General features: G+C 62.3%; 2 protein-coding genes across 2 annotated transcripts; one reads left to right on the top strand and one right to left on the bottom strand.

Annotated features, from left to right (window-relative positions):
- Positions 1-508: 508 nt before the first annotated feature.
- Positions 509-17345, bottom strand: C27H12orf4 (chromosome 27 C12orf4 homolog). Its single transcript, XM_048335223.1, is given in 15 exon segments — positions 509-869; positions 1112-1179; positions 1369-1426; positions 4732-4830; positions 4833-4936; positions 6766-6840; positions 8038-8166; positions 8985-9182; positions 10007-10113; positions 11885-12006; positions 12111-12210; positions 12832-13013; positions 13683-13828; positions 14373-14572; positions 17184-17345. Coding segments are annotated over 14 exon segments (1659 nt in total). The 5' UTR covers positions 14551-14572; positions 17184-17345; the 3' UTR covers positions 509-776.
- A 394-nt stretch (positions 17346-17739) lies between these two features.
- On the top strand, positions 17740-23373 carry Rad51ap1 (RAD51 associated protein 1). Its single transcript, XM_048335134.1, has 7 exons — positions 17740-17756; positions 18509-18558; positions 19594-19711; positions 20272-20402; positions 21042-21179; positions 21576-21758; positions 23192-23373. The coding sequence occupies exons 1-7, from the start codon at positions 17740-17742 to the stop codon at positions 23371-23373; spliced, it is 819 nt and encodes a 272-aa protein (XP_048191091.1).
- Positions 23374-24095: the final 722 nt, after the last annotated feature.

The raw sequence follows: 24095 nt of genomic DNA, 5'->3' as shown, positions 1-24095 counted from the left end.
GCGGCTGGAGTGGCAGAGCGCTAGCCATGAGTGAAAAAGCTCGGGGACGGTGCCCAGGCCTCGAGTTCAAGCCCCTGGACCAGCGCGCGCGCGCACACACACACACACACACACCATCATCATCACCATCGAAGACTTATTTGCAGGCCTGTCTGGTTGGTCCGGTATGGATACTTAATTCACCTTGCCCCTGGAGGTCAGATAACTGGGTGGACCGGCCTTCGGGGGACAGTGGCCGTCGATGCCTCAGGCTCACAGAGAGACTTAGGTAGGTAGCACCCACGAGGCTTTCTTGAATGACACTTTGCTCCTCTACCCAGAAACCTGGGTGCACCCGCCACCCCCCCACCCCCCCAACAACCCACTGACTGCAGGAAAGAGGACAAAGACTTGAACGTGAAGATCACCGCCTGGCGCCAGCGCAGCCCCGGTTGATAGCGGGCCAGGCACGAGGGACGCGGTTTTCCCGGCCTGTGGACGGTGATTCACAGAGCGGGGGCGACGCTTTTGGGGGTGGGGGGGGGAAGAGGGCGGAGGCCTGGGGCACAACGACACACGGGAAAGCTTGAACCCCTTGACGTCTATTGTCCAGGACAGCGCCGGGGCGACCCCCCCCCCCCCCCCGCCGACAGGACAAATGGAGGGGGGCCGAGGGGTCAAGGCGGCCCCCCGGGGCGCTGGGATCCGGCCTCGCCCAGGCGGGGCGGGTGGCAGGCTCCGCCCGTGGGGAAGGTTCTGGAACAGCTGGGGTCCCCGGGGGCGGGGGGGGGGGGGACTCAGTGCTTGGATGTCAGCGTGAGGGTCGAGGAGACGCGGAAGATCTGGGGGAGCATGCCGCTCAGCTGGTAAAACATCTCCTCGGAGATGCTCTGCGGGGGAGAAAGGGGACCCCCGCCCCCCAGAAAACCGTAGTGAGCGGGGTGCGCGCCAGACCGTTGCCGACGACGAACACAACGCTGCGGGGCGCGGGGCGCGGGCGGCTCGGGAGGCTGAGGCGGGAGGGACGGCGGGTCGAGGCCGGCCCGGGGCGGGACCGTCCCCGGGGGACTCTCCCCTCCGGGGGGCCCCCCCCCCCCGGCACCCCGAGTGCCGCTCCCCTCGGGGAACTCACCTGCGGCACCAGGAACTGGACTGTTCTGGAGATCCCTCCGTCCCAGGAAACCATCTCCATCATGAAACCTGAGGCCGAGGCGCATGCGCGCGCGCGCGCGGTACACGCGCAGATGCGCGGTCCCGTCACGGCGCGTGCGCGGGGCCTCGGACGCCCCCCGCTCCCCACCCCCGCCCGCCCCGCGATTCCGATTCCACGCGCAGACTGCGGGGGGGGGGGGGGGGAGCTGGGACCCCGGCCCCCCGGCCCCCACTCACCCTTGACGCACTTGAACACCAGCTCGGCCCTCCGCAGGCACCACGGGATGGTCATCTCCTGCGGACACGGGGGGCCGCGCGGCGGCGGCGGCGGCGTGAGGGCGGGGCCGCGCGCGGTGCACGGCGGGAGGCGGCCCGCACGCGCGCATGCGCACACGCGCGCCCCCGCCCCAGTTTTTTTTTCAGGTTAAAGGGAAGGGAAGACCGGCCGGGGAGCCGGCAGCCTCGACTCCCAGCTGACACCCAGGAGGCCGAGGGGGGAGGCTCGGGGTTCAACGCCGGCCCGGGCCGGAAGGGCCCCCGCGAGAGGCCGCCGGGGACCGCTCAAGAGCCGGAAGCGGCGCTGCGGCTCCAGGCGGTGGCGCCTTGGCCTTGAGTGAGCGAGCTCGGGCACGGCATCGGGGCCCCGAGTTCGAGCCCTGATGGGGGACCACACACGCACACACGCACACAGAGCGAACAGGCCACAGGGAGGCGGAAGCCGCCCTCGGCCTCATCAACCCAAAGACAGCGCCCTGCACCCTGGGCCCCGCGTGCGCTCCCAGGAGGAGCATCGGGACCTCCCCAGCGGCCGACACGACCCACGCGAACACACGGGCCGCGCTCCGACGGCAGACCACGAGGGGACCGGGCTGCAGCCCCCCCCGGGCCCCAAGCCGGCTTCCGCGCGAACCGCCCCTTCCACCGCGGCTTCCGGCCCGGTCCCGGGGCTGGAGCTCGGGGCCCGGGCGCTGTCCCTCCGGAACCACAGCGCCGCTTGTGGCTTTCTGCGTGTCTGTGGTACCGAGGACTCGAACCCGGGGGCTTCGCGCGCGCCAGGCGAGCGCTCCACCGCCAGGCCCTCTCGTAACAAGATACAGGCTCCGCTCGTAACGATCCGGAAGAAGTTAAGGGGGGAGAAAGAAAACCTTCCTCGGTAACCACTGTGAAGCTCGGATCTCTAGGCGCCAGAAACCGCCAGAGCCTGGGGAGCAGGCGGGGGCTCTGGCGGGGTCCCGCGTGTGAGCGGGGCGGCCCTTGGCGTGTGTTTCTGGATGCGGGGCCCCCTCGGCCTCCGGGTGCCGGCCGAGCTGGAGAAGCTTCCTGACCTGGGCTGGGAGGCCGCCCGGGGGGACCCCGGCTCGGTGCGCTCGAGCCCGTTTAAATTGCACACTTCCGAAGCCGACTTAATGTGCTGCAGCTGGGCGGCCCGATCTAAGCCCGGGGGCCCTGCTGTGGCGCTCCGCGGGGCCTATCGGACGCCCGCCGCGGACATCTGAACCGAGTGACTCTGGGGAAACGCCGGGCTTTGAGGTTGCTGGCCACCTACAGGGGAGCCATTTTTATCAACTGGGTTAACCAACCCAGGCTCCAGCTGCCAGGGAGGGTTCAGACAGCCCCCTTGTGGCAGGAAGTCCCGCCCCCCCCAAGCAGGGAGGGTTCAGACAGCCCCCTTGTGGCAGGAAGTCCCGCCCCCCCAAGCAGGGAGGTGTCAGACAGCCCCCTTGTGGCAGGAAGTCCCGCCCCCCCAAGCAGGGAGGTGTCAGACAGCCCCCTCGTGGCAGGAAGTCCCGCCCCCCCAAGCAGGGAGGTGTCAGACAGCCCCCTCGTGGCAGGAAGTCCCGCCCCCCCCAAGCAGGGAGGTGTCAGACAGCCCCCTCGTGGCAGGAAGTCCCGCCCCCCCAAGCAGGGAGGTGTCAGACAGCCCCCTCGTGGCAGGAAGTCCCGCCCCCCCAAGCAGGGAGGTGTCAGACAGCCCCCTCGTGGCAGGAAGTCCCGCCCCCCCAAGCAGGGAGGTGTCAGACAGCCCCCTCGTGGCAGGAAGTCCCATCCCCCCCACAAGCAGGGAGGTGTCAGACAGCCTCCTCGTGGCAGGAAGTCCCGCCCCCCCAAGCAGGGAGGGTTCAGACAGTCCCCTTGTGGCAGGAAGTCCTGCCCCCCCAAGCAGGGAGGTGTCAGACAGCCCCCTCGTGGCAGGAAGTCCCGCCCCCCCCAAGCAGGGAGGGTTCAGACAGCCCCCTTGTGGCAGGAAGTCCCATCCCCCCCACAAGCAGGGAGGTGTCAGACAGCCTCCTCGTGGCAGGAAGTCCCGCCCCCCCAAGCAGGGAGGTGTCAGACAGCCCCCTCGTGGCAGGAAGTCCCGCCCCCCCAAGCAGGGAGGTGTCAGACAGCCCCCTCGTGGCAGGAAGTCCCGCCCCCCCAAGCAGGGAGGTGTCAGACAGCCCCCTTGTGGCAGGAAGTCCCGCCCCAAGCAGGGAGGTCCACACCGAGGGCCAGCCAGGCTCCCGGCGACCACGAGGGGCTGCCGGAATCCCACCCGCACCCCCCAAGGAAGCGGAGCGGCGGCTGGGGTGGTCGGGTACCAGCCTGGAGGGAGAGAGACCTGGAGAACGCAAAGGCCCGAGTTCAAGGCTCAGGACGGACGCGATTCCAAACCACACACAAGCGCTCGCCTCACCCACACGGCCGTGAGGGGGGCGGGCGAGACCTGGTTGGAGAGGAAGTGGCTGGAAACCATTCTGTCTTTGAGGAAACTGGTGTGTGCGTGCGTGCGTGCGCGTGTGTGTGTGTGTCTGATGGTTCCAGGACTTGAACTCGGGGCCTGGGCGCTGTGGCTTTCACTCGAGGCTGCTGCTCTGCTGCTCGAGCCACCCCTGCGCGTGCAGCTCCCGTGGCTGCTTCGCGGGAGGGAAGACCCTCACACTTCCCTGCCCGGGCTGGCTTTGAACCACCACCATCTCCACATCTCAGCCTCCCCAGTGGGCGGGGATGGCAGGCGGGACCCCCACCCCCCATGAAAAGACACTTCCCACAGCCAGACACGTCAGAGGAGCGAGGGGACGGATGGGACGGGCCGGGCGGGAGGCTCGCGGCACATCCCGGAGCGCTCCAACCCTGCGGGGGCCGACCTGCGGCCTGGACCCCACCCGCCCCCCAACCTAAGCCCTGCATAGATGGGGGGGGAGGAGGAGGAGGAAGGGGGGGAAGGGGAGGAGGAGGAGGGGAGGAGGAGGAAGGGTGGAAGGGGAGGAGGAGGAGGAAGGGGGGAAGGGGAGGAGGAGGAGGAGGAAGGGGGAAGGGGAGGAGGAGGGGGGAGGGGGAAGGAGGAGGAAGGGGAAAGGGGAGGAGGAGGAGGAGGAGGAAGGGGGGGGAAGGGGAGGAGGAGGAGGAAGGGGGAAGGGGAGGAGGAGGAGGGGGGAGGAGGAAGGGGGAAGGGGAGGAGGAGGAGGGGGGAGGGGAGGAAGAGGGGGGAGGGGAGGAGGAAGAGGGGGGGAGGGGAGGAAGACGGGGAGGGGGGAGGAGGGGGAGGGGACACTGGCTCTGAGTTCCCACTCCCCCCCCCCCCCCCCCCAGGACAGCGCCGCGTGCCGCCCGCCCGCTCACCTCGGCCATGTCGTGCACGAGCAGCAGGGGCAGGCTGATGGTGGTCACGTCGTGCGTGCAGCACACCTTGAGGATGTTGCGCAGGCCCCATGATGGCGGGGGTCCCGCGCCGTGATGTTCCCCGACTTGACGTTGTCGTCCACGCACAGGTGGAAGGCCACGTGGGTCTCCGAGAGGTTCGAGTGCCGCGTGATGTAGAACTCGCCTGCGCGGGCACAGAGGGGCAGGGGGCTGGCGCTCGCTTCCTCCCCCCCCCCCCCCCCCGTCCTCGCGCGGGGGGACGGCGGTTCGAGGCCGGCCTGGGGGGCGGGGTCTGCGGGACTCTTTTTCCCAGTGGACCCTGCGCCCTTCCCCCACAAAGGCAGGGGGTGAAAGTGTGGGGGGGCTACTGGTTATGAGCTCGAGGATGGCTCCGGGGCTCGTTTAGTTCAAGCCCCAGGAGACACACAGACAGACAGACAGACACACACACACACACACACTGCTTTGGCCTCGCGGGTAGCTCTCGGTCCTGCTAGGAACAGCTCGGCCTGCTCGAACCCCGCAGTCAGCCCCCGGCCGCCCAGTTCCGCTCCCTCCCGTGGGTGGAGGACGGATCCCGGGACGCGCCTCGACGGCTCCGTCCCCAAGCCCTCCCCTGCCAACGCCTGCGTCTCCCAGCATGCCCCGGGCGCCCCCCCCCCCCGCCCCCCACAATGAGCCACGGCTAGGCCTGGAGCAAAAACCAGGACAGGACGGCGACGGAGACACAGAGGGACACGGACGAGGAGGAGATGGCAGTGGAGCAGCCCGGCCCGGCCGTGGGAGGAGGGACAGACAGGAGGAGGCGGCTCCATGCCAGGGGGGACAGGGGAGACATTTTAACTCCTCGATCGCCTGTGACCTGCTGTGTGGATCCTGGAAAACACCGCCCGCCGGTCGGTCGGTCTGTCTGTCTGTCTGTTTTTAACGAGGCGACGGTGAGCATCGGGTGATCTGAGCTGCGGATACCCGGCTTCACGGGGAGCGAAGCTTCTACTTATTTAAAAGCACACGGACTGCCGCGGGCTGTCTTCACCGTTACACGGGCCTGCGCCTGACACCTTGCTTGATCTCCTGGGGACGTGTGTGCGTGTGTGTGTGTGTGTGTGTGTGCGCGCGTGTGTGCGTGCCCTCTGGCTGGGCAGAAGCTCAGAGGCTGCCTGGATTGTCTGGCTGACAGGCACTGCACTGTTGCTCTGTTCTCTAATTCAGACTTCACGACAGGCGTCCCTGATTTAGCCACAGTTATGCTACCAAGTCCTAGGCCCCTTCTGAAGGAAAAAAAAAACAAGGAAGAGTCAGGAAGGAAACAAACGCCGCGATAACGCGTTAGGCGGAGAAGAAAAAAGAAAAGAAAACGACCCAACGGGAACGAGGAGCGCGTCCCCCACAAGAGGAACGGCGGACATATTTTAGGAAAAGCCACAAGATGGAGACGATGGAAATTGCGGATCCAGGCAGAGGAATACAATGCGTCTCGCACGGGAGGTAACTGGAGATGGAGAAGAGGAGACGGTTTCCCTCTCCCACCAAACGGGAAGTCGCGGCCGGACGCGAACTGACTACCCACAAATGAGCTCCACGCGGCACCTCCAGGAGTGACAAGGGAATAAAAGAAGGGGAGGCCGGAACTGGTGTGCCCTGGTACCAACACACAGACACACACACACACATAGAAGATGAGAGGCCATGGAGATTCTCAACCCAAGGGCCCATCTCCATGCACCATCGCTTGTATTTCAGACTGAAAACGATGCCTCGGTTGATGTCTTTAAAAGCTACGAAACAGCACGCGAGAGGATATTTGGGAGAGCAGGCAAGCTGGCTGTACAACCCTTGCGTCTGCTTGAGTAACTTGATTACTCGTGGAAACCCCGGAGGGCTAGGGATTAAGGGGTCACCTAGACACAGATCCGGGAAAACGTGTTTTATAGACGGACACAGTCAAGTCTCCGTGTCAGTAACGCGCGCAGCCGGAAGGCAACTGTAACTTAGGGTGAAGGGAATACTCACCGGGCAGGATATTTAAGTAGTTCCTCTCCGCGTTCTTACATTTATCTTCACTTCCTCCGTTTTGGTTTCCAGAATCTGTGCGAAGGCAGTGCCCCAAGAAAGAAGGTAACAAGGTATTAGACACACTACGTGCTTTTGTGTGTGTGTGTGAGAACTGTGGGCCTTGAACTCAGGGCCTGAGCACTGTCCCTGGCTTCTTTTTGCTCAAGGCTAGCACTCTGCCACTTGAGCCACAGCGCCACTTCTGGCCGTTTTCTATATATGTGGCGCAGAGGAATCAAACCCAACGTTTCACGTGTGCTAGGCAAGCACTCTACTGCTAGGCCACATTCCCAGCCCCCCACTTTTTTTTTTTTATTTGTACGGTAGGGTTCTGTTGAGGGCTGAATTCAAGGCCTTGCCATCACGAAGCACCTGCTCTACCCCTCAGTTCTACCCCAGCCGGATCTTCCCTGTTCTCTAGGAGGAAACAGAGGTTTAGGTGGGTGGGGTCGTGAACTCCCACGCCGCCCCCCCCCCACGTTTTCCCAGGAGCCCACACGCCTGTGCCCCGGCGCTGAGCTTCTCCGTGACACGGCCTCTAGGGGACGATTCTCCCCCTGGTGCAGAGCCCTGGGTGCCCGGGATGAATGGGGACTCCCTCCTCTGGAGTAGCTACAATCACACATGCCCCCCCCACACACCCCAATCTGGTGGACCCCATCTCTGTCAAATATACTCCAGGTACTTGGCGGGGGGGGAATTCCAGCAATATACATGAAGCCCTGGGTTCGATTCCCCAGCACCACATATATAGAAAACGGCCAGAAGGGGCGCTGTGGCTCACGTGGCAGAGTGCTAGCCTTGAGCAAAAGAAGCCAGGGATGGTGCTCAGGCCCCGAGTTCAAGGCCCAGGACTGGCAAAGAAAACAAAACAAATACACAGGCGCGGTGGTGTCACTGGGTTTCTGTCACTCGCGCCTCCGGGGGACGAGTTTCATGGGCTGGCTCTGAATCTGTGATCCTCAGATCTCGGCCTCCTTGGAGACCTGGGATTAAGGGCGTCCGCTCCGCGTTGGGGGTGGGGGGTGGGGGGGTTCCCCTTTCTGCTCTGAGTGCAACACCCCCCCCCCCCCGGAGCTAAGAATGGGGCGCATTTGAGAAGACACGGAACTCGCATGGGAAGCCCGCTTGGCTGCTTGTGTGCTTCGACTCCGGCTCTGGAGTCGACGTCCTGGGTCTGTGCTGCCCCCCCCCCCCCCCGGGGACGGGACGGGGAGGGGAGGGACGGACCCCGAGGCTCCCGGGCCTTGCTGCAGCGCTGGGTCCTCGCGTAGAGCGCCACCTGCTGGACGACCTCCAGCTGCTCCTCGATGCGTGGGAAGTGGAAGTCGGTGCACTCCTGGCAGACGGTGGCGAAATCTAGAGGGCAGAACGGCCATGAGCACGCACACGCGCACACGCACACGCACACACACACGCACACACACACGCACGGACCAGGCGTGAGGCGGGCATCTGGGGCTTGCAGATACACGGCACGGCTGGGGGTGGGGGTGGGGATGGAAAGGGAGAGCTTTCGAGGGTGATTCCCAATAGCTGCTCTGGAATGGGGGGGGGGGGGAAGGTGAGAAATCGGGCTGCGATTCCAAGTCGGCGTTGTCTAAGGGCGGCTTTGAGTGTCATCCCCAGGACCCCCCTGAAACTCGGGGATCTCCACAGAGGGGAGGCGTCTCCCTCCTCCCCCACACAGGTGCACTACAAATAGTGAGGTGTGCTAATGGGGAGGGGAGGACTTGAGACTCCTCCCACCAGCGAGGAGGGGGAGGAGGAGGAGGGGGAGGAGGGGGGGAGATGAGAGGATGAGGGAGGGGGAAGAGGAGAGGGAGGAAGAGAGAGGAGGGGACCAGGGAGGGGAGACAGGGAAGGAGGAGAGACACAGAGACAGAGCAACGGAGACAGAAGAGGAGAAAGCGTGGAGACAGGAGAGACGCAGAGAGAGAGAGACAGCAGCTGAGAGCAAGAGAGGGAGGGAGAGGGAGAGAGGGAGGGAGAGAGGAAGAAGGGGGAGACACGGAGACCGAGAGGGAGGGCAGTGCATTGAAATCCCCGGGGCGGGCTCCGTTTCTAGGCCGGCTTGATGAGCCCTGGGGGCCGCTCTGCCCCGGGTGAACGGGAAGCCTGGAAATGCACGGGCCGCGGCTCCCGCGGGGCGCCCCCCGGCCTGCGCCCCGGCTCACCCCTCTTGATCCCGCTGTAGGAGTTGATGCGGTTGTCCACCAGCAGCACCAGGCCGCAGAGCGCGGTGGAGTAGAGCGACAGGGCCGTCTGCAGCCGGTGCAGCTTCACGCCGCTGCGGTGGCTCCTCTTGTGCTTGCAGAAGTCCAGCGCGTCTGCCCGCAGCAGCCGCAGGTTGTGCATGGTTTTTAGCTGGGCTCCTGCGGGGGTGGAGGGGAAGTGTGGGGGGGGGCCGGGAAGACGCCCCGTCAGCCCCGGCCACTCGGGGAGGCTGAGAGCTGAGGGTCGCGGTTCAAAGCCGGCCCGGGGCGGGGAAGTCCGGGGGACTCTTAGCTCACCAGGAAATTGGGAAGGGAGCTGGGGCTCAAAGTGGTCGAGCGCCAGCCGTGAGCAAAAAAAAGGGGCTCAGGGACGGCGCCCGGACCCGGAGTGGAAGCCCCACAGCCAACAATCAATCAATCAATCAGAACAGGTGGGGACTCATGGCTCTCGCCCATCATCCGAGTTACACAGGAGGCTGAGGTCTGAGGGTTGTGGTTCGAAGCCAGGCAGGGAGGAAAGTCCATGAGACTCTCATCTCCAATGAACCAGGAGAAAGAGAGAGAGAGAGAGAGAGAGAGAGAGAGAGAGAGAGAGAGAGAGAGAGAGAGAGAGAGAGAGATGGGAATGGAGGCGTGGCTCAAGTGGTAGAGCGCCAGCCTAGAGTGGAAAAAGCTAGATGAGAGCGTGAGGCTGTCAGTTCAAGCCCCAGTATTGGCACACATCCACACAACACAACCACACACACAAGTAAAATTAAATAGAGCATAGCCGCTCTACCCACATGCTAAGGGTATTTTCTTCTCTTACGGTGTTAATAACACAGGATTTGGAAGTTGCAACATGCGGGCGCCGTCCCAGCTCCCGAGCCTGGGCCTGGACCCGGGCCGGGTCAGTATACTCTTTACCTCACCAATAAATCCATCTTTTTACTTGAAAGAAGAAGTTGCAAGGAACGATGACTTGGGGAGCCCCGCCCCCTTACCCAGGTGAATGGTGAAGCTTTCTTCCAGCTTCCTCTGCTCCTCGTACATCCTTCCCACCGCTTCCACGGATTCGCCGAACTGACTCGGCTGAACTTTAATTTCCTCGCTGGAATCAATGAAAATCATCCGTGTGATTTCCCTGCACACGGGTCAGGATTTTCCCGTGAGGGATGGGGCGGAGCTGAGCTTCAACGCACGCCTGAGCCGGGGTGGCAGGAAGCTGTAGTGAACCCTCCTGCTGTTCACGCACCTGCTCGGTCGGTGAGCGCTATCCGTGAGCCGCTGCTACCGACCACCACACAGGGCTTCCCATAAACGACCTTGGGGCTGGGAAGGTGGCTCAGTGGTAGAGCGCTCGCCTAGCATGCAGGAAGCCTTGGGTTCAGTCCCTCAGTACCATAGACACAGAAAAAGCCAGAAGTGGCGCTGTCGCTCGAGTGGTAGAGCGCTGGTAGCATTGGACTTGAACTCGGGATCTTGCGTTCTCACTTGGCTTTTTTTTTTTTTTTGCTCAAGGCTGACACTTTAACACTTGACCCACAGTTCAACTTCTGGCTTTTTAACCTCCTTTCCCCACCCCCCCCAGTCCTGGGTCTTGAACTCAGGGCCTGAGCACTGTCCCTGGCTTCTTTTTGCTCAAGGCTAGCACTCTACCACTTGAGCCACAGCGCCACTTCTGGCCTTTACTATATATGTGGTGCTGGGGAATCGAACCCAGGGCTTCATGTATACGAGGTGAACACTCTTGCCACTAGACCATATCCCTAGCTCTCCTTTTTTTTCCAACCCCTGCTGGTCCTGGGGCTTGAACTCAGGGTTGGGGCTCTGTCCCTGAGCCTCTCTGTGCTCAAGGCTAGTAGTGTGCTACCACTGGAGCCACAGCGCCACTTCCACTTTTTCTGAGCGGTTTTAGAGACAAGAGTCTCACAGGAAACTGCTTGGGCTTTGAAACACAATCCTCACTAGGATTACAGGCAGGTGTGAGCCACACCAGCTTCCGGCTTCTTACTAATTAATTGGAAATAAGAGTTTCTTGGATCCGTGTGCCTGAGCTGGCTGCACACTTAGACCCTCAGACCTCAGTCTCCTGGGCAAGTGGGATTATAGGGTATATGTGTAAAGCGCATATTTGCGTATTATGGAAAGAGGTCTGCCATCTAGGCGTATCGTTGTATTGTGACTCAGGCATGTTTCAATTTTTTTTTCTGTTTAGGGAATATGGCATTCAACAAGTGGCACCGAGCAGAAAACGACTTAGAGAAATACAAGACAGCTGCGTGTTCAGGTGTGTGAGTATATGGGGTGAGAAGATTTGTAGAACTCGCGTTCGAATTCTACTTTAAACGCCGCAGTCACCAACCCCCGGCCCTCCAGCGATCCACACGCGGCCTGTCCACAGAAGCGCTGAAAGGAGCAGAAAACCAGCTCGGATCTGCACTGCGCCTTAACCAGGCAAAGGACGAGGACGGCTGGTTTGTACAGTGAGCAGCAGGGTGATAATGGGGGCTGAAGGTCAAGGAAGGGAGGGAGGGGGGAGGAGGGAAGAAAGGGGGGTGGGGAGGAGGGAAGAAAGCAGAGTTGGAGAAAGGAAGGGATAAAGGGAGGGAGGGAGGGAGAAAAGATTGGTAGGAAGGGAAAAAAGAAAGGAGGGAGGAGGGAGGGAGGAAAGAAAAAAGGAAAGGAACAAAAGGAGGGATGGAAGGAGGGATGGAGGGAGGGATGGAGGGAGGGAAGGATGGAGGGAGGGAGGGAGGGAGGGAAAGAGGGAAGGAGGAAGGGAGGGAGGAAAGAAAAAAGGAAAGAAAGAAAGGAGGAATGGAGGGAGGGAGGGAAGGAGGAAGGGAGGGAGGGAGGGAGGGAGGGAGAGAACGCAGTACCTGAGGGAGCTGTTGTTGGGGTTCTTCAGGTCTTGGTGAAGCTTTATCACCCACTCTTGATACTCTTGCTTTTGGATGGCTGTTGACTGTTTCAATTCATTGGCCCACTTATTCTCTAAGTCCTAAAAGTGACAATGTACCAACTGGTGAATACACACACACACACACACACACACACACACACGAAAACGTGACTGCACATGCTAAAGTTGCTCTTGTCACTCACCTGCTGGGACTCGAAATGCTGGGCAGCCAGTGAATTGACATCTTGATCTGTGAGCGATTTCCCCAGTTCTTGCATCACTCTCTCCATCTCCACACCTTGTCTGGAACACCAATTTGCCAATTAGAGACCATCTTGGGCTTCCACGAGCCAATCAGAGACCACCTCGGGCTTCCACAAGCCAATCAGAGACCACCTCGGGCTTCCACAAGCCAATCAGAGACCACCTCGGGCTTCCACAAGCCAATCAGAGACCACCTTACACTTCAACAAGCCAGAGATTGCCTTGGGCTTCAATGAGCCAATCAGAGACCACCTCACATTTCAACAAGCCAATCAGAGACCGCCTCGGGCTTCCACAAGCCAATCAGAGACTACCTCAGGCTTCCACAAGCCAATGAGAGACCACCTCCCACTTCAACAAACCAATCAGAGACCACCTCGCGCTTCAACGAACCAATCAGAGACCACCTCGGGCTTCAACGAACCAATCAGAGACCACCTTGGGCTTCCCAATCAGAGACCACCTTAGGCTTCAATGAACCAATCAGAGACCACCTCACACTTCAAAGAGCCAATCAGGGATCACCTTGGGCTTCAACAAGCCAATCACAGACCGCCTTGGGCTTCAACGAGCCAATCAGAGACCGCCTTGAGACTTCCGCGTACCGGAGAGTCTTACAGAGGGAAGGGGAGGCCTGGCCGGGCCCCGGAGGTGCGGTACCTCTCCCGCAGTTTCTTCAGCTCCACGTCCCGCTCCCCGATCAGCTCTGAGATGCTCACGAAGTAGTTGTGCTCCAGGTTGAGGAGGGTCTCGGAGGCGGGCGAGTGGATGAGGTCGTGGTACACGTCGGCAAAGTCCTCGTCCCAGCTGGGCTCCTCGGGCCGGGCGTGCTCCAGCGTGGTCTGGGGGAGGGGCAGCACTCACTGGTGAACACGGCGGACGACCGGCGTTTAAGACAGGACTTTTCTGTGTGATCCCACCGGGACAGAAAGACAACGCCCTCCCCGCCCCCCACCATTGCTCACGGCAGCCACGATTGCCTGAGCAGAAGGAAGCCAGGGGCAGTGCTCAGGCCCTGAGTTCAAGCCCCGGGACTGGCAAAAAGCAGCCTCATTAGCCGGGCACCGGTGGCTCACGCCCATCACCCCAGCTGCTCAAGAGGCCGAGATCTGAGGATCTTGGTTCAAAGCCAGCCGGGGGCAGGAAAGTCCATGAGACTCTGATCCCCAATGAACCGCCAGGAAACTAGAAGTGGCGCTGTGGCTCACGTGGCAGAGCGCCAGCCTTGAGCTGAAGAGCTCAGGGGCGGCGCCCGGGCCGCGAGTTCAGGCCCCGCGACCGACAGACAAAAAGCAAAGCAGCCTCGTTTCCTCGCCGCATCTCTAAGGGGTTGCACACCGGGTTCTTCTCGCGTGCGTGTCCCCTGTGCGGGTCTCCCCCTCGGCCGGGAGCTCCCGGGGCACAGGTGGACGGGCCAGTTATGTATGGAGGTAAGAGGACGCCCTAACCAGGCTCTGGCTTTCCGGAAGCGGGGCGCCCTTGGAGCAGGAGGCCCTGCCCCGCGTGCTCACCTCGGCGTAGGCCTTGGCCCAGGCACTCGCCAGCTGGTGGAGATCCACGTCCCCCGACGTCACGGCCTCCAGGGAGGCCTCGGCCTCGGCGTCGGCGTCCCGGAGCGACTCTTCCTCGATGAACTGCCGCAGGGCGGCTTCCAGGTCTGCGCCAGGGACAAGCGGCCCGGTGAGCGCGGCCCCGGCGCCCGGGGACAGACGGACCCGAGAGCCCCCCCGTGGAAAGCTCCAGAGGTTAGGCCGCGTGAAGGCGGCCCCCGCCTGTCATCCCCGCTACTCAGGAGGCTGAGATCTGAGGATCCCGGTTCAAAGCCAGCCCCAGGCGGAAAAGTCCACGGGGCTCTTTACGTCCAACGAACCATCAGAAAACCGGAAGTGGAGCTGTGCCTCAAAAACGGCAGAGCGCTGTTCATGAGCACAAAAGCCCAGGCCCTGAGTTCAAGCCCCAGGACTAGCAAAAAACAAACAAACAAACAAGGCTGTCGATCTATCACTGAGCCACAGTTCCGCTTCTGGCTTCCCGGTGGTTAATGGAGGATGAAGAGTCTCATGGACTTTTCTGTCCGGGGCTGGCTTTGAACGTCAGTCCCCAGATCTCAGCCCCCGGAGTAGCTGGGATTACAGTGCGAGCTGGCCTGCCTGGGAGTATCAGGAAAGCGGGGGGGGGGGGGGGGGGGGTGCCGTCCTCACCCCGCTCTATGAAGCAAGGCAGAGCGTGCAGCAGCATGAGGCGTCTGGGCAGGTGGCTGGCGTTCTCCTGAACCGGGAACGTGAGCGGCACCCTCAGCTCCAGACACTCGCTTCCCACTCGGAACTTGTACACGAAGTCCCTTTCCTTGTTGTAGGCTCGTTCCCTGGTTTTCTTCATTTTCAACAGGATTTCCGTAGCTCTAAGAAGGACGACAACAACCACAGACGGTTAGCTAGAGGTCTACGAACGCACAGCCGGTGTCCTGGGCTCAGGCCTGCCGCCCCAGCGACTCAGGAGGCTGAGATCTCTGTGGGTCACGGTTCGAAGCCAGCCCGGTCAGGAACCTCTGTGAGACTCTCATCTCCAATTAATCAAAGAAAAAGCTGTAAGTGGCACTGTGACTCAGGTGGCAGAGCACTAGCCTTGAGCAAAAGGAGTGACCAGGCCCAGAGTTCAAGCCCCAGGACTGGCAAAAACAAACAAACCCAAACCCACAGAGTGCTTTAGTATTGCTGTGCCATTCTAAAAGACACCCCACCACTTTGAGATTCTGTTTGTAACTTCAGAATGATTCTAGCTTTTCCCAAATGTTTAACCCTAGTATATTTTTTTTGTCTTTGGGATGAAAAGGCAGTGGGTTTTCTTCTTTAAAAAAACATTATTTCTCTTAAACCTCATTTAAAGAAACAAGTCTGCCTCTAAAGTACTTTGTGTGCCTGGGCCCTGTTTTCAGTACCAAGCAAGAGACAGCGATCAGCAAAGAGAACTCGTAGGAAGAGCTGCACAGTGGGGTAGAAACCAGGCTTACAAAGCATCCTGTGAGAATAAAGTGGATGACGGGGAAGACCAGGGACCGAGATGAGATCTTGGAGATCTTAAGACGGTGTGGTTGTGAAGGCAGATGGGGAGAGAGGGTTAGAACGATCTCCATGTGGGAAGGAGACACACAGAGAAACAGAATGGACGTGTGCATGTGTGTTAATGATTGTGTCACAGGGTCTCTGTGTGGCATAAGCTGGCCTGGAACTTGTAAGCCTCCTACCTCAGCCTCCCGTGGGCTTCTGGGATTACAGACATGCACTAACAACCACGCCTGACCGAAGTGGACACTACCCAGAAAGAATGAACTCTAAAGGGAGAAAGTAGGACTCAACAGCAGTGAATAGTTTATCACTGGCCTCCAACCTGGACCCTGATTCTAGGCTTTCCTCACCACACAAGTTATTACACCACTCTCTATTCTGAAGTCATAGGAAGATAGGTGGATGGATGGATAGATGGATGGATGGATGGGTGGATAGATGGATGGATGGAAGGATGGATACATGGATGGATGGGTGGATAGATGGATGGATGGATGGAATGATGGACAGATGGATGGATGGGTGGATGGATGATGGATGGGTGGGTGGGTGGATGGATGGGTGGATGGATGGATGAATGGATGGGTAGATTGATTGGATGGATGGATAGATGGATGGATGGATGGGTGTATGGATGGGTGGGTGGATGGATGGATGGATGGATGGGTGGATGGATGGATAGATGGATGGATGGATGGGTGTATGGATGGGTGGGTGGATGGATGGGTGGATGGATGGGTGGATGGATGGATGGATGGGTGGATGGATGGAATGGGTGTATGGATGGGTGGGTGGATGGATGGGTGGATGGATGGATGGGTGGATGGATGGGTGGGTGGATGGATGGGTGGATGGATGGATGGATGGGTGGATGGATGGATGGATGGATAGATGGATGGATGGATGGGTGAATGGATGGGTGGGTGGATGGATGGGTGGATGCATGGATGGATGGGTGGATGGATGGATGGGTGGATGGATGGATGGATGGATGGGTGGATGGATGGATAGATGGATGGATGGATGGGTGTATGGATGGGTGGGTGGATGGATGGATGGGTGTGTGGATGGATGGGTGGATGGATGGGTGGATGGATGGATGGGTAGATGGATGGATGGGTGGTGGATGGGTGGATGGATGGGTGGATGAATGGATGGATAGATTGGTTGGATGGATGGATAGATGGATGGATGGATGGGTAGATTGGTTGGATGGATGGGTGGATGGGTGGATGGATGGGTGGATGGATGGATGGATGGGTAGATTGGTTGGATGGATGGGGGGATGGATGGATGGATGGGTGGATGGATGGGTGGATGGATGGATGGGTGATGGGTGGATGGATGGGTGGGTGGGTGGATGGAGGGTGGGTGGATGGGTGGATGGTGGGTGGATGGATGGGTGGATGAATGGATGGGTAGATTGGTTGGATGGATGGATAGATGGATGGATGGATGGGTAGATTGGTTGGATGGATGGGTGGATGGATGGATGGATGGGTGGGTGGTGGATTGATGGGTAGATTGGTTGGTGGATGGGTGGAGGATGTATGGATGGATGGATGGATGGGTGGATGGTGGTGGGTGGATGGGTGGATGGGTGGGTGGATGGGATGGGTGGGTGGATGGATGGATGGGTGGGTGGGGTGGATGGGGGTGGATGGATGGGTGGGTGGATGGATGAATGGGTGGGTGGGGGGATGGATGGATGGGTGGGTGGATGGAGGGGTGTGTGTGTGTGGGTGGGTAGGTATAGAAAGAGCCTGTTGCGTGTATATCCTATGTCACGCACACGCACACTCACACGCACGCGCGTGCCGCCCTGGGGTTCGCTCTCAGGGCCGGGCTGTCCCCCCCCCCCAGCCTGCGCTCCAGGCCGGCGCTCCGCTCCACCGCCCGAGCCGCGGCGCCCCGCCCGGCTCCCCCCGAGCGGCGTCTCGGCCTTACCTGCCCGGGCCGGCTTTGAACCGCGGTCCTCGGGCCCGGGGCTCGGGCGTGGCCGGGCTGGCGGGCGCGGCTCCGCGCGGGCGGCTGCGATCGATCGGGGGGCTCGGACCCCCGGATGCCCTCGCGGCCCCGAGCTCCCCGGGCTCCGGCGTCCCGGCAGCGGCCCAGCGGCGGCCCGGGGCGGTCAGCTGACCTTCCCGCCCCGCGCCTGCGCGTCTGCCGCGGCAGGCTCGCCCCGCCCCTTCGCCCCGCCCCTTCGCCCCGCCCCTCTTCCCGGGCGCTTCGCGGCCGAGGCTCCGCACGGGGACGCGCACGCCGCCCTTCCGTGCCTGACGGGCGCGCGCCGCGACGAAAGTGCCGCCCCGGAGCGTCAGGCCGCGGGCGGAAGGCACTCGGCCTCAGGGCGCAGGCGCCCGGCGCGGGCCGGCGGGGATTGGACGAGGGGCGGCGCCGGGGGCGGGGACAGCGACGTCGCGCTCTTGGCGGGAACTGAACGGCCGCCGCCGTCTCCGGGACCCCGGGGGAGGTGGCGGGGGCCGCGCTGCGGAGCGCGACCATGGTGCGGCCCGTGCGGTGAGGCCGGCGCCCGCGACGCCCCGGGGGAGGGGGGTGGGGGAGGATGGGGAGGGGCGGGGGGCGGGGGGGGCGGGGGCGCGGGGCCGACTGCTGATGCACGGGGCGGGCGGGGGGGGGGCGAGGGAGGGCAGGGGGAGGAGGGGAGGGGAGAGGAGGGGGGGAGGGCGATGGTGGGGGGAGAGGGAGGGGAAGGGATTGGTGGGGGGAGGGGGGAGGGGAATGGTGGGGGAAGAGGGGAGGGAGGGGGAATGGTGGAGGGGCAGGGGAGGGAGCGGAATGGTGGGGGAGAGGGAGGGGAGGGGAATGGTGGGAGGGGAGGGGAGGAGGGCAGGGGAGTGGGAGGGGAGGGGCAAGGGAGAGAGGGCAGGGGTGGGGTAAAGGAAGGGAGTGGAGGCTGGAGGGGGGACGTGGGGGGTTAGAGGCGGTCAGGGCGCCGTGGTGGAGGTGGGGGAGTGGGGGTGGGGGAAGGTGAGGTGGTCTAGGTGGGGTATGAAGGGGGCTGAGGGGGGTGAGGTGAGGTGGAGTGGTGGTGGGGGGTGGGGGAGGTGGGGGGGGCATGCGGGGGGGGGGGGCGTCCTCGGCGAGAGCCCCGCAGAGCTCTTTTAGGTTGACGTGGGCGCGCTGTGGTGGGTGGTGGCGTCCCGGGTGGGCACTGTAGTGTGCGGGTGGCGGCGCCCCAGGGTGGCCTTGGCGGGCCGAGGTGGGAAGCTGGACATTGCCGTCTGGTGACAGGTTTGTCTCGGCTGTAGGAACAAGAAGCCCGTCAATTACTCCCTGGCCAGCGACTCTGACAGTGATGGTAAGGAGAGACCCGCTTTTGTGCTAGTGCAGCTGAGATCTGAACTCGGGGCGGTGGGGGGGGGGGGGGGCTCCCTGCTTGCAAAAGCGCTTTTCTTTTTGCCTAAAGGATTTTGAAGTTTGGAAATTTATTTCCTTAGAGTATACATATATAGACATATATACCTATACATATGTATATGTATGTGTATGTATGTATATATATGTATGTATATATATATATGCCCAGGCACTGAGTTCAAGCCCCCGGCCTGGCCCAGCACACACACACACACACACACACACACACACACACACACACAGAATCTGAGAAGCATTGTTACTAGGATTGTTTTTATCCTGCAGTAGGATTCGATCCAAGGCCCCCCACATTGCTAGGCAAGGGGTCTCGAACTGAGGTAGTCCTCCTCCGATCCAGAATGAGGTTCTTTTAGTTCTCCTTTTGTTGGTTAGTTGGAGATAGCGTCTCACAGGCTTTTCTGCCCGGGATGGTTTTCCACTTCCCCTCCCAGATGTCAGTGCCTCGAGTAGCTAGGGTTACAGGTGTGCGCCACCTACTGCTGGTTCCTGGCTGGCTGGTTACTTGTGTAGCTTTTAGGGAACTGCTCTTGGACGCATTTTAAAAGCAAAGGCTGGGGCTGGGGATATGGCCTAGTGGCAAGAGTGCCTGCCTCATATACATGAGGCCGTGGGTTCGATTCCCCAGCACCACATAGACAGAAAATGGCTCAAGTGGCAGAGTGCTAGCCTTGAGCAAAAAGAAGCCAGGGACAGTGCTCAGGCCCTGAGTCCAAGCCCCAGGACTGGCCAAAAAAAAAAAAAAAAGCAAAGGCTAACGAAGAGGAGTAAAAGCAGATAATGAGCGAAAACAAAGACAAATGGTGCCAATAGTGATTGTCCAACTAGAAATGACACGGCTTGCTCGCCTGTGAAACTCAAGCACACTAATCAGTCGCAACCGCCAAGGAAGCCGTTCTCATTCTCTTGTGTTTCCTTGTGACTAGATGATTTTATGCCCGCTCGCCCACCGTTTAAGCAAGAAATCCCGAACAGGACCCAAGGAGCCCAAGCAAGACAGCCCCCAAAGCTAAGCTGAAGCCTCTCCAGAAAGCAAGCACCCACTGCAAGAGGAAACGCCTAAGCAAAGGTGAGAGGTAAGACGACGCGTGAACACACGCCACCGGTGCGTTCGCCTTGCACGCTCCTGCTTGACCTTAGCACGCGGACAGAGTCCTGCTCTCATCTAGACCACGGTGAAGAACGGGGACACGACGTGAAACTCTCCACGCCTCCCCAGCCGGAACAGACATGCACGACCACAAGAGCAAATCAGACCTTACAGCCCTCCTGGGTTAAACACTCCGCTTGTAGCCGGGGTGCTGGTGGCTCACGCCGAGGATTGGGGTTCAAAGCCAGCCTGGGGCGGGGGGGGGGGAGTCCGTGAGACTCTTATCTCCAATGAACCACGCAAAAGCCGAGGGTCACGCGTGGCGCGAGAGCAGCAAACCCCCGTCGACCGTGCCGACTGCTGGTTTAAACACGTGTGAGACAGAACAAACGCAACCGCCTGGTCCTGGCCGGGCACCGTGGGAAACCGACACGTGCACGTGGGGGGGAGGGAAGTTTGGGGGGGGGGGACACGGTCTCCCCTCCGCCCCCACCCCCCCCCCCGGGCGGCCCCATCACGCGCGCGGCCCGGGCCCGTGTTTTGCAGGGTGCCTCTGGATGACAAGATCTTCCGGCGGGGCCTGGAGACGGCCCTGGCCCTGTCCGCCCGGGAGCTGGCGAGGGCCGGTGGCCCTGGGGTCCCCCACCCCGCCGTCTCCGCGTCAGCCGACACGCACGGTAAGCCTGGGCGTGGCGTGACCCGGGCGCAGTCACCGCGAGCCACAGCTCCACCGCCGGCTTTCTGCTGGTTTGTTGGAGTCTCATCTTTCCTGTACAGGCTGGCTTTGAACCACAAGCCCCCCCTCCCCCCCAATCTCAGTAACGGGGGACACGGTGTGAGCAGCCAGCACCTGGCCCCCGGCTTCTTCTAAGTCTGTATCAGCTCGGACTTAGAAACAAACGAAAGCGCGGAGGCCTCTGGTCACCGGGAGCGGAGAATTTAAAGGGGGTCACAGCTAGTGTAGCTGCGGTTGGGAACGGGGACCTTGTCCCCCTCGAGGTGCAGCGGGGTTCCTCTCCGTGGCCTGCTCTGAAGTGCGCGCTCCCCCGTGCCTTGCCTGCTGCCCGGCATGGCATCCTCCCTGTTCCTTCTAGAAATTTCTTGGGGGGGGGGGGGGAAACAAACTTCCCCATGGGGTTCTGGACTCACCTTTAAGCCCATTGCCAGGGGGCTGGGGGGGGCTGTGAGGGCCCCGTCGGGCTGGGGGTTCCGTTGGGAGTGGGGAGGGAGACCCAGGAAAAGAGAAGAAGCCACGGGGCCTTCGGCCATTACACACCGCTTCCCCCCACCCCACCCCGCATCGGCGGCCCCGGAAGATGTGACCAGGACGGCGGAGGAAGGCGCCGGCAGCGCACCCCGAGTCCGAGGGGAGAGAAAAGCAGCGGCCCCGCGGACGGAGGCCCTGGAGGACGGCAGCGATGGCGACGGCACCGACCCCTCCGACGGCCTCAGCGGTGAGTCAGACGCCCCGCGACTCCCGTCCCGTCCCGGGGTGCAGCCTCGAGCCAGAGCTCTGCCCCGGGCCACGGCGGGGGCGGGGGGTGCAGGCGTCCCCCGGAAGTCAGATCCAGGGGTGTCAGCGCCCCGCCCAGGGACCGTCACTCCCTGCTCAGTGCTGAGCGCGGGAGGTGACCGAGGGTCACGTGACCGGGTGGCCGTCCTTGTCGGGGCCGCGACCCCCACCTCCCAGCCTCCCGGGCCGCCGCGGTGACCGACGGGAGCCGCCGGCGCCTGGCTGTCACCTCCGATTTCTCAGATGGGGACACTGAGGCACCGTGCAGGCCAGTTTCACGCCGTAGGGTACAGGGATGGGGGGTGTGGAGACAGCCTGCACCCCCTTTCCGCTTCAGGAGAAGGCGAGGAGGATTCCGATTTCAGCGACAGCCGTGACACCGACGAGGACGAAGAGCCGGCAGCGACCAAAAGCAAAGCGCGGGCGGCGAAGCGGAAAGAAGGGCGGGCAAAGCCGCCCCCGCCGGACAAGAGGGGGCAGCAGCCGGAGCCCCGGGGCTGCAGCGCGCCGGGAAAGCCGGGTAAGCTCCGCTCGCCTGGCGCGTTTGCCCATCGCGGCCTGCGTCCCTCCTGACGGCGGGCGGAAGAGGAAAGGAGGGGGTGCGAGGGCTTTGGGGGGCCCGTGCCGTGCTGCCCCGTGCGTGGACGCGCCACGCCTGCATTCCACCAGGGCAAGACCGGGTCTCAGAGGCGCAAATCCAAGATGGTTCGAAGCCTCATGGCCGCTTCCTTCCGCTGGAGGGGGAACCATGTTTGTCTAGTCCGAGAGTTTGCTCACTCTCCTGAGCCACTTTTGTTTTTGCCAGTCCTGGGCCTTGAACTCGGGGCCTGAGCACTGTCCCTGGCTTCCTTTTGCTCAAGGCTAGCACTCTACCACTTGAGCCACAGCGCCACCTCTGGCTTTTTCCATCTATGTGGGGCTGAGGAATCGAACCCAGGGCTTCATGCATGCTAGGCGAGCCCTCTACTAAGCCACATTCCCGGCCCTCCAAGTTCTTGCTTTGCTGCTTGACCTGATCTCTGAGCCGAGAGCTCTCCTGTCATATGTTTCATCAGTCTTTTCTTGTTTGTGTGGGTCCTGGGACTTGAACTTGGGGCCCTGGCGCTGTCCCTGAGCTCTGTCACTCAGAGCTGGTGCTCGGATCCCTTGAGCCACGGCCCCGCTTTGGGCTTTTTCTGGTGGGTTCACTGGAGATCAGCGTCTCCCAGACGTTCTTGCCCAGGCTGGCTTTGCGCCGTGGTCCTCAGACCTCAGCCTCCCTAGGCACACGTGTGTCACGTTCACACACCAACGCCACACTCGAACTCCGCCTTCCGGTACCACACGCTGTGCCGTCCTTTCCCATCAGTGACGTCGGCGGCGGCTGGCAGACGGGAATCCCAGCCCTCACCCAGCAAGGCTGCGCTTGCCCCCAAGGCTCCCGGGACACCAGCAGGGAGCAAGAGACCCACGTGGGTCCCCCCAGGTAGGAGCCTCTGTAGCCAGGGACGGCGGGGGGGGGGGGTGCGGGGGGGGGGGGACGGCGGGCCTGTCCCTCCTCTCCAGGTTCCCACGCACGCGTCCCCGTCAGTACTTGGGAGGTGTCGGGACGCCTTCGTCCGGGACGCCTTGGTCCGGGTCAGCACTGGGTGTGGACGCCTCCCGTCCTTGGGTCGCTGGGCGCCCGCGGTGCGGATGGCGCGAATGATGGGTGCGGTGGCCGCTGGTGGCGGTGGTCGTGGGCCTTCAACTCAAGGCCTGGGCGCCGTCCCGGGCTCTCTGGCTCAAGGCCGGCTCCCCGCCGCTTTGAGCCCCTTCCGGTTTTCTGGAGGTTCATGGGACGTAAGAGTCTCATGGAGTTTGCTGCCCGGGCTGGCTTTGAACTGTGATCCCCGGCTCTCGGCCTCTTTGAGTTGCGCCCCCGAGTCGCCCGGCCTTGGCCTCCGTTCTCCCCGCTTTTCCCTTCCTACCAAGGCCCCTTGGCTGAGGAGACCCCGGCGCTGTGCTCTCTTCCAGCCCCGTCGGGAAGCGGCGGCGGCCGCCGGCCCCCGGGAGGCTCTGCCCGGTCCCCCACTCAGAATCTCCGCCTCGGCCTGTCCCGACTCGCCCGCGTGAAGCCCCTGCACCCCAGCGCCGCCGGCAGCCACCCGGGCTAGCGGCCCCCCAGCACGCGGGAACCCCCGCCGTGCCCCACACAGCAGAGCCCCCCCCCCCCGTTTCTGGACTGTTCTCTGAAAGCTCCCCCCCCACCGACCCCCAGGACTCTGTGGGCATCGTGTGTGCTGGGGTCCCCCCCCCAGGAGGTGGCTCCGCGTGCGGCGTGACCAGTTCCCCCAAATCTCCCTCCCCGCCCCCGCGAGGCGTCCCGCGCCAGTGGCCCGGGCGCCCCGTTCCTCGCCGTGCAAACCTTGAATAAACGCGGGCAAGTCCCGAGGCGGCCGTCCCCCGCGCCTGTCATAGCGAGCACCTCCCTGCCGCGGGGGACCTCGGGGGGAGGAGCCTGGCTTCTCCCGTGCTCCCCACCCCGCGAGCCACGCGTCAGAGGCGCGGGGGGCCCCCCGGCCTGGCGGGGTGAGGCCCCCAGGAGCCCTCGAGCGGAGCCCACGGCGACTCAAGCTGCCAGGGCGCCGTGCGTGTTGTATTGATGATCAGAGTTGAACCCACCCTGAGACCGCGCGCGTGCACACGCGTGCGTGTGTGTGTGTGTACTGGAGTGTGAACGCAAGGCCCGGCTTTTTGACTCGAGGCCGGCACTCGGCCCCTTGAGTCACAGCTCCACGTGTGGCGTTTGGCTCCGCGCCTTGAGCCCCGGCTTCCCCGGCTTCCGTTTGTTTGGCGTCTTGGTTTTATTTGACGTTATCGTGAGGACGATGGATGG

The sequence above is a fragment of the Perognathus longimembris genome, chromosome 27 (assembly GCF_023159225.1).
Source record: "Perognathus longimembris pacificus isolate PPM17 chromosome 27, ASM2315922v1, whole genome shotgun sequence".
Lineage (NCBI taxonomy): Eukaryota > Metazoa > Chordata > Mammalia > Rodentia > Heteromyidae > Perognathus > Perognathus longimembris.
This window is presented reverse-complemented; position numbering and strand designations above follow the sequence as displayed.